Source organism: Pelobates fuscus, chromosome 6 (genome assembly GCF_036172605.1).
Source record: "Pelobates fuscus isolate aPelFus1 chromosome 6, aPelFus1.pri, whole genome shotgun sequence".
In the NCBI taxonomy this organism is placed as follows: domain Eukaryota; kingdom Metazoa; phylum Chordata; class Amphibia; order Anura; family Pelobatidae; genus Pelobates; species Pelobates fuscus.
Genome location: NC_086322.1, coordinates 203500815 through 203517571, shown reverse-complemented (window position 1 = coordinate 203517571; position 16757 = coordinate 203500815). Strand labels below are relative to the sequence as shown.

The 16757-nt window shown below is 38.1% G+C and overlaps 1 protein-coding gene across 1 annotated transcript; it reads left to right on the top strand.

Annotated features, from left to right (window-relative positions):
* The first annotated feature begins 10601 nt into the window (after positions 1-10601).
* Positions 10602-15894, top strand: LOC134565671 (alveolar macrophage chemotactic factor-like). The gene is made up of 4 exons (XM_063425302.1): positions 10602-10800; positions 11876-11996; positions 12975-13058; positions 14800-15894. The coding sequence occupies exons 1-4, from the start codon at positions 10722-10724 to the stop codon at positions 14864-14866; spliced, it is 351 nt and encodes a 116-aa protein (XP_063281372.1). The 5' UTR covers positions 10602-10721; the 3' UTR covers positions 14867-15894.
* Positions 15895-16757: the final 863 nt, after the last annotated feature.

The following is a 16757-nucleotide window of genomic DNA, read 5'->3' as shown; positions in this document are numbered from 1 at the left end:
TTTGGTTATTATACTACACTATATGTCCTCCCCCCCTATATTTAGCACTGGGTTTCTTTATATACTAGTGTAACTACACAGGTAAGTGTATTTCTATTTTTCTTTAGCACACTGCTATAGGGATAGGTGGTGGCTTTCACCCCCAACTTTATATTTTGCTTGGAACTTTGCTGGGCAGTAAACATACCCAAATCAGTGTAGTAGCGGCAGGGATATCGATATTTCCTGAATAACATTTTAAGCGTCTTTTTGCACAGAGCACATTTTTACTTTTCTAAAATATATCATAATAAGTTTGACCCCCAATTATTTTATTAAATATCCTCAACTGCTGGCCACGTGTGGGCTGGACCATGATCTGTATAATACCATTTTTTTTCCCCCACCTGATACCCATGGCTGGGGCCAGGGTGGAACTATGTACTCTAGATTAATTTCTAGCATGTGCTGGTCAGCCGCCACATAATTAACCCTCATGCCATCACAGCCATCGGGCAAACAGTGTGGATCTTTTTTTCATCTTGCCTGAATTTTAAGCATTCCGACAGATTTTAGCTGTCCAACAACATTCGGTTGGTCTGAAATCCCGATCATACTCAGGCTCTGTGTCTCCTTGTTTAAAAAAACAAACAAAAAACTATGCAAATAATGCATCTAATTTTAGTAGGGCAAAGGTTGTGGTTTCTGCACAATAATAAAAAAGACCAATGTGCATTTTTTGTGGGAATATATCTCCACTAATGAGTTATGGCATGTAATATGTGGAGGAGAAGAAAGGTACGTTTGGCTTTGAGTAGGAGGAAGTAACTCCATCTTCCTGTCTCTACAATATTGAGTTACTGTCTTAAACCAGTGTCAAATAACAAATACTTTTCGAACCTCTTATATAACAAAGAGATTAGTAAAGACAACAATTTATTTTGCTCTTGAGGTTTATGACATTGTTAGCTGAATAGTACAACTTTTAATGCATTAGGTTTGTTAGCATACGTTGTTATTCCTAATTTAGTCAGTGGCCATTGGCTTTAGAAGATGTAGAAAATCTGGAATAATGCAAATCCCTAGGGTTATGGTCAAAAGCAGGATATATATCATTGTCACGTGGCTTTAAAGTTCTAATATTTGGAGAATGAGTGATTACGTGTTAACTGAGCTATGCTATTTGCCTAACTTGTGTTGAAATACATTTTATCCATTTTCATTATTTTGGGGGGTTTCAGCAAAAGCTGTCATGAAAAGAAAAAAAATATTTGCTTGTAAAAAATCTTGTGTTCCACTGTTTTCATTCAGGATTTTATGTCACTCTATTTTTGTTCTCCTTTAAATAATTAGGTTTCAGCCTACTGCAAAAGCGTGGGAGTGCTGGAAGCCTGAGCTTTATATAATATTTAATACGATGACATTTGTGATTGAATTACCATTATTTAATACATGTATCTTATTAATCTTGTTGAATTTTGTAAACTGTTTATTACATGTTTATTATGCAGTTATTAATAATCAGGCTGATTGACAATTACTTAAATTGTATACAGCAAATATTTATTCTGCTCCCCCTCACCCTTCTCTTCCCCCACGCCCTACCCCCACTTGCCCCTCCTAGCTGTACATTCCTTTAAATAACTGTGTATTTTTACTCTATAGGCCCAATCCCCCAACATCTCTGCAACAAACCTCTTTCATTCTGTTTGGCCCTACAAACCAACCCCTCCTGGTTTTCTAACTATATATAGCATGCTCTTCCAGCTGTTTGGAACCACAGTCAATCACCTTATCCCCTTCACATGTTATCAGTTACTGCAATGATACGATTAAAGGAACACTATAGGGTCATGAGCACAAACATGTATTCCTGACCCTATAGTGTTAAAAACACATTCTAGCCCCCCTGGTCCCATCTGGCCCCCTGAAATATATCAAAAGCTTACCTTTATTGAAGTATGCTGCTGTTGGCTCTACCCCTGATCTGCCTGCTCTGCTGACATCATCACAAGTGGGATTCTGAACCAATCACAATGCTTTCACATTGGATTGGCTGAGCTTGTTAAGGAGGCAGATCAGGGTCAGAGCTAGCAAAAGCCAAACACAGCCCTGGCCAATCAATGCATTTCTATGAGGAAAGTTCATTGTCTCCGTTCAGAAGCACCTCTAGTAGACATCTGACGAGTGGCCAGTGGAGGTATCTCTAGGCTGTTATGTAAACATTGCATTTTCTCTGAAAAGACAGTGTTTATGTCAAAAAGCCTAAAGTGAATGATTATATGCACCAAAACAAATTCAATATTTTCTAGTTGTTCTGGTGACTATAGTGTCCTTTTAATTCTCTCTGCCATCACTTTCAAATTCATCTGATACCTTTTGTCTCATCTCTCCATTTTAACCTTTAGATTGTAAGCTCACAGGCATAGCCGTCTACCTTTTGTATGTGTCTGTTTATACTATATTGTTTATTTTCCCTACTTGTACAGTACTGCAGAATATGCTGGCGCTTTATAAATTCCAGTAAAAATAATAATAAAAGGGGCATAAATTGTCACATTTCTTTCATAATATAGCAAATGTAATATGATGGAAATTATTTGCTCTTAAAATCCATAATAGGTCATTCTTGTATGTGAGTAGTAAAAAAATAGACTGTAACCAAGCAATAGAGGGAACAGGCACCTGCACAGTGGATTTTCGCAATGTAGATTAAAATTATAAACTGTAAATATGATGAAATACGATAAAAATATATATCTTTAACAGTTTAGTAGATCCACACCAAGAATACATGTAATGTAATGTATTTTTCATGCTTTTTATGGGGGTATAAGAAGCCTTAGGTTGCAGTAGCTGGATACAGGGCTCGAGTCCGGCAGGAACGCGTGGGAACGGCGTTCCTGCACTTTTTTGTGTCCTCTCTGCTCCCTCTCACCGCGCGCCGTTTGCTGATGCTGGGAGCCGGAATATGACGTCATATTCCGGCTCCCAGCATCAGCAGACAGCCTGCGCGGCGAGAGGTAGTAGAGAGGACACAGCTCCCTCGCCGCGTGTGATATGGAGACAGACGCCTGCCCCACTGGACCCCAGGAACACGTCCACACCAGCTCTCCAGGTAGGGAGGCTGGGTGGACATTTTTTAGATAAAAAACAAACAAACAATTTCTGTGTGTGTGTGTGAGTGGTGTCTGAGTATCTGTGTGTCTGTGAATGTATGTGTGTGTGTGACTGTGAATGTATGTGTGTGTCTGTGAATGTTTGTGTGTGTCTGAATGTATGTGTGTGTCTGTGAATGTATGCGTGTGTCTGTGTCTGTGAATGTATGTGTGTGTGTGTGTGTGACTGAATGTAAGTGTGTGTGTGACTGAATGTGTGTGTGTGTGTGTCTGTGAATGTGTGTGTGTGTGTCTGTGAATGTATGTGTGTCTGTGAATGTATGTGTGTGTGTCTGTGAATGCATGTGTGTGTCTGTGAATGTGTCTGTGAATATGTGTGTGTCTGTGTGTGTGTCTGAGTGTGAGTGTGTGTGTCTGAGTGTGAGTGTCTGTGAGTGTATGTGCATGTGTCTGTGAGTGTATGTGTCTGAGTGTGTGTGTGTGTGTCTGAGTGTATGTATGTGTTCTGTGAGTGTGTGTGTCTGAGTGTGTGTGTCTCTGTGTGTGTCTGAGTGCATGTGTGTGTGTCTGAGTGTATGTGTCTGTGAATGTATGTGTCTGTGAATGTATGTGTGTGTGTATGTGCGTGTGTCTGAGTGTGTGTGTGCAGGCGTATATGTATATGTGTGTCTCTGTGTGTGCACGCGTGTGTGTATATACACGAATACACAAGTGTATTTTATTATTTTTTTAGGGGGGGGGGAAGGGGAATCTTGGGAGAGGTCCCACACTTTATTCCCCAGGACCTGACCCCCGGCTGGATATCTAATATCACATACGTCTTGATGAGCTGTGTTACATGAGATGTTATGTCTAGTCTTACTGTGGAGCTAAACTACAGTAGAAGAAACAGATCCAGGCTGTCTTATTGACAGTCAGTAAGGTGTTTTATGATTACCATCATTATTATTACCATCATTATTATTATTATTGGCATGTATATAATGCCAACTTTTTCTATAGTACTTTATCACGTTTGATTCTGTTTAAGCTGCCCTAGGAACACACAGCAACACACTGACTCACACAGCCTCAATGAAAAAAATTAATTCCTTTTCAATCAGATCTTACAGTACATAATCTCCTGCTCTGTTAATTAAATTTGAATCACAGATAGAAGGTTGGCTCTGGCAGGCTATTAAAGGAACACTCCAGACACATAAAGCACTTCGACGTGTTGAGAAGCTTCATGTGTCTAGAGTGTTATATTTCAGCAGAAATCAGCACTTTTATAATTGAGGACAGAAACATTTACCTGGCTGTCACCCACACAACCAGGGAGATAATCTTCAGCTTCTGTTATCTACACAGAGCTTATGATGGGTGGTGTGCTTGTCTAGGTTGTACCTTCATACTCTTCTCAATGAGCTGGACTACAGCTCATTGACAAGCATTGGAAAGTTGTGATTAGGAGAGCGCACACATGTGCACTCACTCTAAGCTTCTTCTCGATAGGAAGACTCTGTTGAGTGTATTAACAACACAGACTTTCAGTTTATGGCAAAGAAAGAGGGGAGGATTTGCAAAGGCTGCAGACAGTCATCAGTGGCGGAAATATTGCGGTTGCAGGGGTCGCAGCTGCAACCATGGTCTGTCACTCCAGGGGGCCTGGTGGCCCTGCGGACCCCTGTCACCACTGTGCCCGCTGGCTTTAACCACTGGGGCCACATTGAAAGGGTCTATCGGGTGGCCCATGTTGTTAAGGCCAGCCGATATAAATTCATTTCCATGGGGCCCGGTCAGCGCTGCGGCCGGACTCCCTTTGATGACATTAGAGCTGGGAGGAAGTGACTGCCCTGGTCACTTTCTCCCAGCTTTCACCGGGGGCCGCGTGGGAGGAGGAAGCAGAGGAGGGAGTCAGAGTAGGAACTCGCGCAAACACAACACCCATCACTCACACACACTCTACACCCCTTACGCACACACACACACACATCACCCTCACACACATACACACAGGGGCGTATTAGCCGCGAGGCAAACAAGGCATTTGCCTTGGGCGGCATTTTCTAGGGGGCGGCAAAAAAAGCCGCCCCCCAAATGCCCAAGGCAAATGTCTTGTTAGCCTTGCGGCTAACAGACATGCTGGGCTGCTGCTGGGCGGTCGGGCGGCGCTCTTGGGCGGCTGGCGAGGGAGCACTTCATCTGAGCTGTCTGCTCAGCTCCCTCGCGCGCCGCAGAGTGAGGCTGGGAGCCGGAATATGACGTCATATTCCGGCTCCGCCTCCCAGCCTCACTGTGCGGCGCGCGAGGGAGCTGAGCAGACAGCTCAGATGAAGTGCTCCCTCGCCAGCCGCCCAAGAGCGCCGCCCGACTGCCCAGCAGCAGCCCAGCAGCCACTGGCCCACCAGGGAAAAAAGATGCCCCCCCCCCCAGCATTCCCAAAGGTAAGGAGGCTGGGGGGGGTTGAAGTAAAAAAAAAAAAAAAAAAGTGTTAATGTGAGTGAGTGAGTGAGTGAGTGGCTGTTAGTGAGTGTGTGTGTGTGTCTGTTAGTGAATGTGTGTCTGTTAGTGAGTGTGTGTGTGTGTGTGTGTGTGTGTGTGTGTGTGTGTCTGTTAGTGAGTGTGTGTCTGTTAGTGAGTGTGTGTGTCTGTTGGTGTGTGTGTCTGTTGGTGTGTGTGTCTGTTGGTGTGTTTGCCTGTGTGTGTGTGTATGTTAGTGAGTGTGTGTGTCTGCTAGTTTGTGTCTGTTAGTGCGTGTCTGTTACTGAGTGTGAGTGTGTCTGTTACTGAGTGTGTGTGTCTGTTAGTGTGTTTGCCTGTGAAGTGTGTGTGTGTGTGTCTGACTGTGTGTATGTTAGTGAGTGTGTGTGTCTGCTAGTTTGTGTCTGCTAGTGACTGAGTGCGTGTCTGTTAGTGCGTGTCTGTTACTGAGTGTGAGTGTGTCTGTTACTGAGTGTGTCTGTTACTGAGTGTGTCTGTTACTGAGTGCGAGTGTGTCTGTTACTGAGTGCGAGTGTGTCTGTTACTGAGTGCGAGTGTGTCTGTTACTGAGTGCGAGTGTGTCTGTTACTGAGTGCGAGTGTGTCTGTTACTGAGTGTGAGTGTGTCTGTTAGCGAGTGTATGCGTATCTGTCAGTGAATGTGTGTGTGTGTATTTAGAATGCGGGACGGGGTAAAGGTTGGGTGGGGGTGGCGCGGGGGGGGGGGGTGCCTGAGTTTTGTCCTGCCTAGGGCAGCACAAAACCAGGATACACCACTGCATACACACACACACATATCACCCTCACACACAAACACACAGCACTCTCTCACACACACACTGCACAACACTCTTTCCTGGCAATTTTTGTCTCCTGGTATCCCATCTATGTAGACACCAGAGACAAATTTCAAGCAAACACAGTGCAAGCATGTTATTAATTTTGCTTGTGCTGTGCAGAACAAGTACAGGGTCTATTTCTCATGCTAGAGCTCTTCAGCAGAGAGAAATGAGCTGAAAATGGGTGAGAAATGAGCTGATGGAGAGGGATGGCTGGGAGTGCTATGAGGATGCTATGAAGATGTGGATCAGAGAAGGAGGGAGAGGTTTCGAGTGATTTTAGGATGAGGTGAGATAGAAGATGAGTAGGAGTGATTCAAGCATGGGAAGCATTGGGATGATGGATAGATTGTCATGGTTGAGACTGATGGGAAGATGGGGAGAAAAAAAGGAAGTAGAGAATGAAGAGGAATGAAGGGAGAGAGGGAGAGGTAGGAGTGAAAATGGATGGTGAAAGAGGGAGGGATAGGTTTTGTGTCATGGGCTGGGAAGTGAGGAAGGGATGGGGAATGTGGGAGGGGTGGGGGGACAAGGGAGGGATGAATCAGTGTGAAGTCTTGCATGAGACAAGAGTGATAAGGAGAGGATGGATGGGAGTGATAAGGAAAGAGAGGGAATGGGGAGAAAGAGGAAGTTATATGTGAGGGAGAGAAGGATTGGTGACAGTGTGGGTGTGATACAAGGAGATGACGAGATATACAGAGTCATTGTAGAAACAATAGAACAAAGTTCCACCAAAAAAGAAAAAGGTAGTACTGTGATTTACCATTATTAAAAAAATGTTGCCTACCATTGGTGGTTTAAGTGGCAGAGAAAGAACAATGGGCCTGGTGGGGTATGAATGTGGTGTCACTAGTCCTGACCACTACAAGCTCTGCTCCTTAGAAAAGTAGTATGTGGAGAGAGTTGTGTGGGAAAATAGTGTGTGTGTGTATATATATATATGTATTAAGGCAATTTGGCCTGTATTTGTGGGAGGTGCTTGGTATCCACTCCTAGCCTACTTAAGGCACACCTCTTACCTTGCTCCTTACCGTTCGAGGTCATCGTTGAATGACCCTCCCATCACACCACATTTTAACATTTATTTTCCTTTCTATTTCTTTTCCCTTGGTAGGCCCTCTTCTTTCTCAGGCCTACCTCATCGCCGGTTCCGGCACACCACAAACGACTTGCTCTTTTTACTATCCTACATTTAAATATGGTATTTTACTCTGTACCATCATGAGCACCTAACACAAATAAATATATATATATATATATATATATATACATACATATATACAAAATGCACAATCCAGCACACTCGCCTATTCACTAAACAATTCTTTCAAATCTTAGAGATTGTAATAGTTTTATAACACCTCACCTAGGCAAAAAATAATGGGGGTTTAGTTACATTATATGATCATATATTCCATAAGCCTGCCACAACGTCAATGTACCCCATTCTTGGCAGGCCCTACTCTAGCAGCCTAATGCTTGCTCTTATGAGATTAATCCACTTACTTGGGAAATACTTCCTTACTGGGACTCTCTGCAAGTCAAGGGTAAATGTTTTGCCTAGGTGAGGTGTTTTTAAATAAAACTATTACAATCTCTAAGATTTTAAATCATTGTTTAGTGAATAAGCGAGTGCGCTGGGTGGTGTATTTTGTATATTTTGGCCCCAGCACCCTATAATATGCATGTTTTATATTTATATATATATACACACACACACACATACATAACTGCTCTACAATACATTGTGTCAGTATAAATTGCAGCCAAACAGGTAAAATAACATTTTTTAAATAGAAAATTATTTCTCTAATATTTAGGACTGAACTCATAAGAGTTGAAAATGAACAAAATAATGGTTTTATGTGCAAGGCAATTTGCCCAACATTTTGGCCTCATAGTCACATCGTGTGAAGTCTGGTAATGGAACTCAAACAGTATGCTGTTTTTTTTTGTTTTGTTTTTTAATTCTTGAAGGGTTTTACCAGCACAATGACCACTTGATTTGAATGATGTATTCCAGGGCCCTTCACCTTGTAGTTTTAAGGGGTAGCTGAATACTGCTGCTCTTTGAACCTCCTGATAGTTAGCAGCCCTCAGCAGTCCACAGGGATAAACTACAGCTGGCCACAGGGAAATTCCCAAATTCCCAGTGGGAAAGTCCAGGCCTCTTCTCAGCTACCTATACTACCAAAGACATTGCCGGCAGCCTTATGACTTTGGGCCATCTGCAACAATAAATAGAAGATATGATACCAGTCAAACTGATCGCTACATACTGGAAAAAAAATAGGCAGCTCAGGGCTGGTCCAGGAGATCTTTTAATCTCCTTGCCAGCTTGTGGCAAACCCGGCAACCCATGAAAGGTTTACAAATTGTATATGTCAGGTCTTGATGCATTTCATGTTATTGTTTAGTTTATTACATGTAATGGAATCTTTGCTCATTAACATTTTCTATCACATTGTAGGAAAAGCTGTTTCGTTTGGGATTTACAGTTTCTAAACAACACTAGCAGTCATTCACATTTCTCATTCAGACCTTTGGTTTTCAAACAGTTAATACAAGCAATGGCCATTTAGCTTTTTTTTTCCTTGTACCTTCAAGGTTAAGAAATTTAAAGTGAAAGCATCAATTAATTCAAAGTATTGCTATCTGACAAATTAACCTACAAGTCCTTCTTTATTTTGCTCTCTCCCTTTGATCTATGCCTGTATTGCTATCAGACACATTAACCTACATGTCCTTTATTTTCTCTCACTTTGATCTATGCCTCATGATGCAAACATTTACAGTGCAAGTGTGTAAGACATATGACCTTTGTATCTACCTAGCAATGCCCCCACCCACCCCCATAACAACCTCAGCTCAATAAGGAATGTCTGGACACCATCTTGCTTTCAGTTTTTCCCAGCACACAACACCTCTGTCTTCTCGATGGGGGTTATGTATAAAAAGTGTTTTGTTCTCAAATCCTTAAGGTGGCTTTGCATGCCCCAATGGTTGGGCATTCCCTCTAGTCCAAATACTTACCCTCATTCTAAGTGTATTTCAATATTATTTATATAATTTTCTCTAAAATTAATAATAAATTCTGGAACCTGTAACTTTCTAAAACCCCATAAAACCTGCACACAGGGGGGTACTGTTGCATGCGTGAGACATTGTTGAACACAAATATGAGTGATTTAGAGCAGTAAACAATAGAATTACAATTATATCATCATTGAAAATGTGTTTTTCTGTTTAAAATGCAAAAACCAAAAGTGAACACGAAGTTTGGCCAAGGTTTGTTACTTAGTGGCCAGGGTTTGTTACTTAGTGGCTACTCTTGCAAACAGTTTACCATGATGGGGGTAATTTAATTCCTGGGCTGTCATACAGTCTCAAAGGTGACATAGACCCAGAAATCCAATCTGGCAAATTTTAAAGTGTAAAAACTGAAATGGGCAAACTCTCCATTTGACCCTGAAAACAAAACACCAATAAACCTGCACATGGGAGTCATTGATGTACTCATGGAGCATTAAGCATACAAATATGTGTATTTTATTGCAGTAAAAGCTAACAGTACTTGAACATTCATAGTTAAAATGCATTGCAGAAACCTATTTCCCCTGATCAAACTGATGTATAAGTGTGGAAGCACTTAATATGTAAGAGGTAAAGTATGGTTGAACAGAACTTAAACAATTGCCTCCATCCTTAAAAGAATACTATAGTGTCAAGCAACGTATACCTGACACTATAGTCTTGCTATGGCTGTTTAGGTCCCTGGTCCCTCTCCAATGAAGAGGTGTTTTTACTCACCTTTTCTCCCACTCAGTGCCAGTCATTTACATTGAAAAGCCTGCAGGAACAGGCTATAGAGACCAGAACATTCCATTAAGCTGTAGTGGTCCGGGTGACTATAGTGTCCCTTTAAGGGGTTAAGGTTCTAATGATTCATAAAAATGTTTTATGCAACATAACTAGCAGACAATCTATGTAAACCTTCCCAGGCACCAAACGTTAAGTCTGTAACCATGTGCTGATCCTCTGATCCCTAAGCATACAGTGGGAGGGGTTAACTTGGCTCCTCTCCCAAATCAGCCACTTTTTATGTGTACAGAATTTCCCAGCACTTGGATTTTGGTTTCCTGCTTTATATATCATTTACTGTGACGTGATTGGTAAACAACCAAGAACATTAAAAGAACTGTGTGCAGGAGTTGGTGAAACAAAGGCAGGCGAGGAAAGATACAATCAGCATCTAGAGTGGAAACAGCTGAAGCTGATTCAAACTTTTCTAATTCATTCTGCATCATAAGAAATTCAGCATGTTGCACAACGTCGTCTCTTCGTGTCTCCTGCCTGTCTTTATCATGATTTTGGTATTATGTGTGTCTAATTCCAGTGGTAAGAAGCAATTATCATTTCAATGATGTTTTATTATTATTATTACAACCGATATATATATATATATATGTTTTACTTATTTGTTTGCAGAGATTACAATGTGACTATTTTCATAGAAATTATATGCAAGTCTTTATTCTATTTTGGATAATGGCAAAGTTCTTTAAATAAATTACATCACATTTTGCGATTCAAGGGGTTAGTTATTAAAAACCAAAAGACAGAAACGTTGTAATTATTTCCTAAATCATTTATTTTTTTATCAAACTCTGATTGATTTACACATTTTATATCGCAGGTCTTGATGCATTTAATTTTATTTATTTATTTATTTATTGTTTAGTTTATTACATTTTATGACATTTTGGCTTCTTTGCTCATTGACATTGTTTATTACATTGTTGGAAAAGCTGTTGAGTTTGGGATTTACAGTTTCTAAACAACACTAGCAGTCATGACTTGGAATTTGCAGCAATCTGCTCCCGAAAGCATTCACAGATCACGTTACACAGACAAGATATTTAACAAGTAATCCAACAGAAGAGATAACCAGAATGTTTTATGTCCACATAAAATAGACAGTTACTTTTTCAAAAGTTCTGCAATCTAATGCACACTGAAAAATAGAAATATATTAGTAGTTTTATCATTGAAACTATTACTTGGAATGTGAAAAAAAAAAAATACTATGAAATATCACTTACTAACTATTTTTTTTAAACGTATCTTCTAATCGTTTTAATTCTCATATTTTCATTATATGTGACATCATATATTTTTGTGCTGCAAATTCATAATAATTATTAAATAACATTGTGTACCCTAATAATAATCCAGGAACAATGCAGATAAAATAAAATGAAAAATCTATTAACCACTGTGGGTGCAGAATAAAAGTCATTTGATACTTTCGGATCAGCTAAAAAAAACATGCATGCACTAGTTTAGACTTAACGATCAAATGATTGCTTCCAACTACGTGTGCAAAGTTATATTCACAGGACTTTGTTTATTAGACCACTTTTGTGTATGATTCTAATCTTCATTTGATCAATGTTTTTGGATCTATCTACAGAAGCTGAATTGCGTTGTCAGTGTGCAACAACATCATCATCAACATCACTTGTGCACAAGAAACATATTGAAAAATTTGAGATCATCATCAGTGGTCCTCACTGTCCAAGAAATGAAATTATGTAAGTATTTAATGACTCTTGGAATACTGAACTATTTGTGTTTTTCGTTCAATAATTACCAAGTCCTAGAACACAATATTTTTGAGTTACGTTAACAGAGTTACCATCATATCAGCCTATTTCCTGACACTGCTCCACTTAGAAAATACATAACCTTAATTTGTTAGTAAATTAAGCGGACACCCAGCCTGCAGTTGACACCCCCTGCCTTAGAAGAATAATATAGGCACCAAGACCACATCTTCTCAATGAATTGGTCCGGTGTGCCATGTCCTCCCTGTTTTATCCCTGCAGCTAAAAACAAACGTCACTGTTCTGCAGCAACAGCAATGTTTTCATTACAAGGTTTAAATACCTCTAGGTGCTGGCACTCAGACAGCCACTAGTGATGTTTTCGATTAAATAGCAGCGTAAAACTCTGTTATTTCAATCATACGTATCACCAGTATGATGGATCTGATTAGCACAGTGATGCCTTTTGATGCACTAGCCTCCCAATGTTTTCCGCAAAGAAAGCATTGGATTGGCTGAGATCATAAGTCTCAATGATCTCAGCCAAAGAAGTGATGTTGCATACCTGAGTACAGCTTTGCCAGGGAGTAGACGTAAGTAAACTCACCTTTTTAACACTTCCAGTGGGGGAGATTTCCTAAAAGATTACTAGGGCACTATAGTGTCAAGAATCCACACTTCTATTACTACTGCTACAATGTTCTTTTTTTTTATTCACTTTTTAAAAACATAGGATATCAACTTCACACAGCTCTCAGAGGGAGTGCTGCTGATCAGATTAGTATCTCGGCACTAAATCATCAGTTACATTCATGTCAAAAAATTAATGAAACACCACTCCAAATAATGAATTCTACTAGATCGCTACATTTGCATTTTGTTTATCAAATTAAACAGATGAATGGCAGTTACTGAATATAAAAATGTTTGACAGTAATATAACAAATGTATTGCTTTTTGTTTTAGTGTTATTTTAAAGAATAAGAAGCAGTATTGCCTGGATCCAGAAGCTAAACGAGTAAAAAAATTGATGAATGCTCTTAAGAAAAGGTATCTCTCTTCAATTTGAATATTCTATGATTATTTATTATTATTATTATTATTATTTATATAGCACCATCAGATTCCTGTACAATGGTGATCTGGATATGTATGGATGTGGGTTTATTGCCCAGATCTAGTGAATGTTCTAAACTTAATAAAATGCTTAATATACAAGTGAAATGTTGATGCAATAAATGCAGAAAGGAAACAAAAATTAGGACATAGTGGCATGTTATGCTCCTAAAATGTGTAATTTGATAGCTGTCAAACAATCTCAATTCTGGCCGATTTTAACCTAGATTGGTAGATCTATATAAGATTATGTTGCATACATGTTGATTATTTTGCAATTCTATTGATTCATGTAACAATCTAGATACTAAGAAGAAATGTAGTGAATGATCGTCTTATTTAGACACAAGTTATGAGGCACCTATGTTAGGGAATGGTGGTTATCCCAGAAGCTTGTTGACTAATGTAAACAAGTGAAATGATGTCAATGCTTATCAGCAATAAGCATTGCAATTATCTGTGATGTGTATTAATTATATGATTCTACCACATAAGTCAACAGCAATTGGTTTCAAAAATTATAAACACAAGTGCCTGTGTGACAATACTATCTTTTTAAATGATATCATATATATATATATATATATATATATAAAAAAACAATATATGAAATATATAGTAATGGTAAGATAGTAAAATCAATAATAAAATATTTACATTTTTTTTTAAAAATATTAAGTTATTTTAAAAGTATATCCAAAATATTAAATTGAGGTCTTATTTGGAAGTGAGACTCTCACGTAAAATGTCCTTAATTATTCCTATACCACAGTCCAATGTATTAAATGTCCAACATATACCCTATTTTGCTGCCACAAATGTGCAATTTATCTGTGGGCATCACCTCCCACCTATTTAAATAAACAAAACAAAGCTACTGTGTAAATAAATAGAAGCTACAGATAACTTTAATTTACTCATCTGAGTGTTTACCATCACTGAATTTAGACGACTTGCATATAATAATAACAAAGTATTTAACCAGGAAAGGTACATTCAGATTACTCTGGTTTGCTTTAGCAATATAAGTGAATATTATATATATATTTTTTTACATTTAAATAAATGTAAATACGTGTATTATGATGATTACAAATTGTGGGTTATCCTTTTAATAGGTTTGTTGTTAAGCAAACTCTTCCATCAAAAATTCTGTTTTCCATTTGTTAAGATGCATAGCAGGGATACACAAATCTTTTAAAGTGACTCCATGCTGTGTCTGCTATATGACCTGATGTGTGTACTGTTTACTTTACAGTTAACACTGTCTAAGGATACCACTAGAAATTAACTGCCCGGAACCAACAAGTAGTTTCCATGAAAATACTATACTGTTAAACATATTGAATTGTACGACATATTGTCCTATTTTTGCATATATAAGAGAGAGAGAAAATCCAGGAAAATAAGGGTGTTTTTTTCAGAATATCAATGTATACAAAATTAAATATTTTATTATAATAACCATGTTATTCTTATTGTAAGTAATCTTCCATGGATCGGAATTTGGAAAGTGTTTATGGTCCTAGATAATAAGTTTTGAAAATGTACATCAATATAGAAAGGTTTCACTTACACTAAACTTTGTAGATAATGTATAAAGTATGGAGTGTGATTTAGTTGTACAATAGCCAGCTGGACTAACCTTGCCTTTTTTTTCTTCTAAATTTCATAGGCCATTTTCCAGAAATTGCAGAAATGGCTCCTGTGCTCCTATATGGCCTGACAGCATTAATTTGTAAACTTAATTTTTGTATCAACTGTACTACAGATCTGGCATATTGATCACAAATGACTGTTTAAAGATACAGAACAACAAACTATGATTGGTGTAATAACTGGTCCTCTTATGTAGGATGATATCAAAGCAAGAAATTAAATAATATATTTTTTTCTGTGTATATGTATGAATGCATCCGATATTCATGGTTCGATGTGTAAGTGATTTATAGAGTAAGATCTCATTGCAGAAGTCGAAGTGTGGTGTCATTGTATAAAATCAGTCTATTTTGTAGTGTTGAAAATGGCATACAGTGTTCTATCTTATTTTTATAATGTTTATATTGTAGTGTAAAACATGTATACTATGTTTTAATATTTCAAAATGAAATGTTTTCTTTTTTGAATTTCATACAGCTTTTATTGCAATGTCTTGTAATATAAAAAACAGATCAAGTAAAATGCTTAAAAGAACACATATCAATGGGGGCAGTGTCCCTGTCATTTTAACCCTGCAATGCAAAACATTGCAGTTTTTTAGAAACTGCAATGTTTACATGGAAGGGTTAAATACACCTCTAATGGCTGTCGGTATGACAGCAACTAGAAACGTTTTCGCTGCACTGACAGAGTAAAACCCCGTCACATGACGCAGAACCCCCTAAAGGAAAGTATTGATGTAATGCTTTCCTGTAGGGAAGCTTGAATGTGTGTACACTGGTTTTTGTGCATGCACATTAGGTTTGCAATGCTTCTCTATGAGAGGCATTGGATTGGACCAATACGGAGGAGGCTATGACTCCTCCGTGACGTTGTGGAAGGCGGAAAGGAAAGCAGCACTGAGGGAGCCTCAGCACTATAAGTTAAGTAAAAAAACGTAACTTTTCTTTTTAGTTTTTATTACAAATGGGTTGTGGCATTTTTGTAAAACAAGGGAGAGGGACACTATAACATTAGGAATACAGGGTTTGTAGTGTTCCTTTAATGCAAAATTATGTTTATTGTAAAAGGCCTTACTTTGCTGAGAGGCCATTTTATTTTTTTTAATACACTTTTTAAATGATATCATATATACAAAATATATGAAATATATAGTAATATCAATAGTAAAATATTACAATATTTTTTAAAATGATTAAATAATTTTAAAAGTATATCCAAAATATAAAATGAAGGCCTTATTTGGAAGTGAGACTCTCACCTGAAACTTCCTTGGTTATTCCACAGTCAAATGCATTAAATGTCCAACATATACCCTATTTTGCTGTCACAAATGTGCAATTTTTCTGTGGGCATCACCTCCCACCTATTTAAATTATCAAAACATAGCTACTGTGTAAACAAATAGACCCTACAGATAACTTTAATTTACTCAGCTGCGTGCTTTCCATAATTGAATTTAGATGACTTGCATATGCTTGATTAGCAATATAGGTGAATATTATATATACTTTTTTTTAAATGTAAATACGTGTATTATGGTGTTTAAAAATAGTGGGTTCTCATTTTAAAAAGTTTTTTGTAAAGCAAACTCTTCCATCAAAAATTCTGTTTTCCATTTGTTAAGATGCATAGCAGGGATACACAAATCTGTCAAAGTGACTCCATGCTGTGTCTGCTATATGACCTGATGTGTGTATTGTTTACTTTACAGTTAACACTGTCTAAGGCTACCACTAGAAATTATCTGCCCAGAACCAACAAGTAGTTTCCATGAAAATACTATACTGTTAAACATATTGAATTGTACGACATATTGTCTTATTTTTGCATATATAAGAGAGAGAAAATCCAGGAAAATAAGGGTGTTTTCTTTCAGAATATCAAATGTATACACAATTAAATATTTTTATTATAATAACCATGTTATTCTTATTGTAAGTATTAGTGATATTAGTATGAGTTTTATTATAA